Source organism: Lactuca sativa, chromosome 9 (assembly GCF_002870075.4).
Source record: "Lactuca sativa cultivar Salinas chromosome 9, Lsat_Salinas_v11, whole genome shotgun sequence".
In the NCBI taxonomy this organism is placed as follows: Eukaryota; Viridiplantae; Streptophyta; class Magnoliopsida; order Asterales; family Asteraceae; genus Lactuca; species Lactuca sativa.
The window spans coordinates 207,149,118-207,151,211 of record NC_056631.2 but is presented as its reverse complement, the minus strand read 5'-3'; the positions used below and the strand labels follow the sequence as shown (position 1 = coordinate 207,151,211).

At 37.7% G+C, this 2,094-nt stretch overlaps 1 protein-coding gene across 1 annotated transcript; it reads left to right on the top strand.

Moving 5' to 3' along the window:
• Window positions 1-802: 802 nt before the first annotated feature.
• Window positions 803-1,780, top strand: LOC128129252 (elongator complex protein 4-like). The gene is given in 5 exon segments (XM_052767884.1): window positions 803-962; window positions 1,057-1,283; window positions 1,386-1,450; window positions 1,495-1,632; window positions 1,729-1,780. Coding segments are annotated over 5 exon segments (615 nt in total). The 5' UTR covers window positions 803-829.
• The last annotated feature ends 314 nt before the right edge of the window (window positions 1,781-2,094 follow it).

Here is a 2,094-nt window from a genome sequence, read left to right as displayed (position 1 = left end):
TTACTTGTTAATCGTCTCATCGGATCTCTGCTCTAATGTCTCTCTGCAGATCAAGAAATTTCAAGCCCTAGTCTCCCTCTGAGGCAGAGACGAAAAGAGAAAGAAACATGAAGAATGCACCTATCATTGTTACGACTTATGATGCTTCTCAAAGCTTCTCAAAGCTTTTGATAAGAACACTGGCTCAGTTTCTTCTCAAAGCTTTTTATAAGCACCCCGTCGGCTTTACATACCGGAAATCGACCCACATCCTCAAATTAGGGTTTTTTTCATCCTTCAAATTACGACCCACATCCTCCATAGATCGATCCTTATTGCTTCATTTCTCACAAGAAATTGAACACTTTACATTCACAGCGCAACAAAATCAACTATTTCTAGAACTTGGGTTTCAGTTCCAATTGAAATTGAAGGGTTTCTGGTCACCATGATCAAAGGGTTAGGGTCTCGTTTGTCAATGAATGCTCACAGGGCCACGGAAGCTAGGGTTTTTGGGCAAAGCTAGAATCGATCTTGTCTCGTTCCTTCGGAATCACGAAGACGTTGATTTCCATGGAGTTCATGCGGACTATGGTTCAGAGAGTTCTAAATTAATTTATCTTCAAATCCTGTTTGGAGAACTTCTAGTTTACACTAATGAGCGTTGTGGAATAGATTGCATATCTGCTTTGGTAGTTTCCTTCCAAAAATGATGCTGTTCAAGTATTCTACAAACATTATATATGATTATTAATAAAATCATTTACTCCAAAATCATTATATATGCTGTTTACCTGTTTGATCCGTTTGTTCTTATTTCTCAGGAGGATTAAAAAACTGTTCGATATTTATGGCTACTGGCAAAGTCCGGACAAGTAGTTTCTCAAAGAACTTTTCAGCTGCACCTACCTCTTCTGTCCCTGGTCTCAAGTATGGACCAAATGGAACAATCTTTCTTTCATCAGGCATACCGGATCTTGATAGTAATCCCAATACCCCCTTTTTATATTTTATTAAAGCATCAGAACAAGTATGACAACAATTTCCTAATGGATGAATTGTTTCTGTAATATCTAGAGATTTTAGGTGGGGGATTCCATTTAGGAAGTCTGGTAATGATCATGGAAGACACTGAAGCACCTCATCATATGCTTTTGTTAAGGACTTTCATGTCTTAGTGACTAGTACACAACCAACCTGTTCTTTATGCAAGCCCAATCAAAAACCCTAGACCCTTTCTTGGAACCTGGCCAATTACTTTAGTCCCCAAAGATGACAAATCTCGTAACACTGATGCAGAACATGTACTACTTTACTTTTTCCTATTTTGCCCTTAGGAACATGCATCTTTCTCTTTACAACTACAACTGTATTAATGTAAATTCTGCCTTTTTATGAGCTTGTAGAAGGATTTGCGGATTGCTTGGCAATATAAGAAGTACCTTGGGGAAAATAAGCAACATAACGAGGAGCGAGGTAATTTTGTATCTTTTTATCCATTGTGGGGATTTTTAGTATAAAAAGTAAACATCTTTTGTGTTGTGATAATGTGATGCAAATGGGAAACCGTGTGGAGTGTTTTAGCCTTTTAGATTGTTCAAATCTTGATGGATTCCGAGATAGTTGTTCAAAGTTCATATCTCAATTTCCAAAGTACTGATGTTATTATTAGTAGTGGATTGATCTTATTAAACTTAAAAGTGGTCTTCTTCATTGACTCTTACACCTAATTTTCATAATTCTAATCAGGTATGATGGAAATATCACAAGTGTAGGAAGAATTGCTATCCAATCATTTTGAAGCCTGTAGTGTTCGAGGGATATCAAATAGATGGTGCAATCTGTGATGGAGCTACAGGGGCGACTGCCAAAACGCTTAAATTACCTCGTGAAGATGAGTTTTGGAGTAGGGGAATTAGTGCCTGTGCAATCTGTGATGGAGCTTCACCAATTTTTAAGGGTGAAGTTCTTGCTGTTGTTGGAGGAGGTGATACGGGAACTGAGGAAGCAATATATTTGACTAAATATGCAAGACATGTACATTTACTTGTACGCAGGGATCAATTAAAGGCCTCACAAGCTATGCAACACAGAATCTATTTGTTCAGGTATATA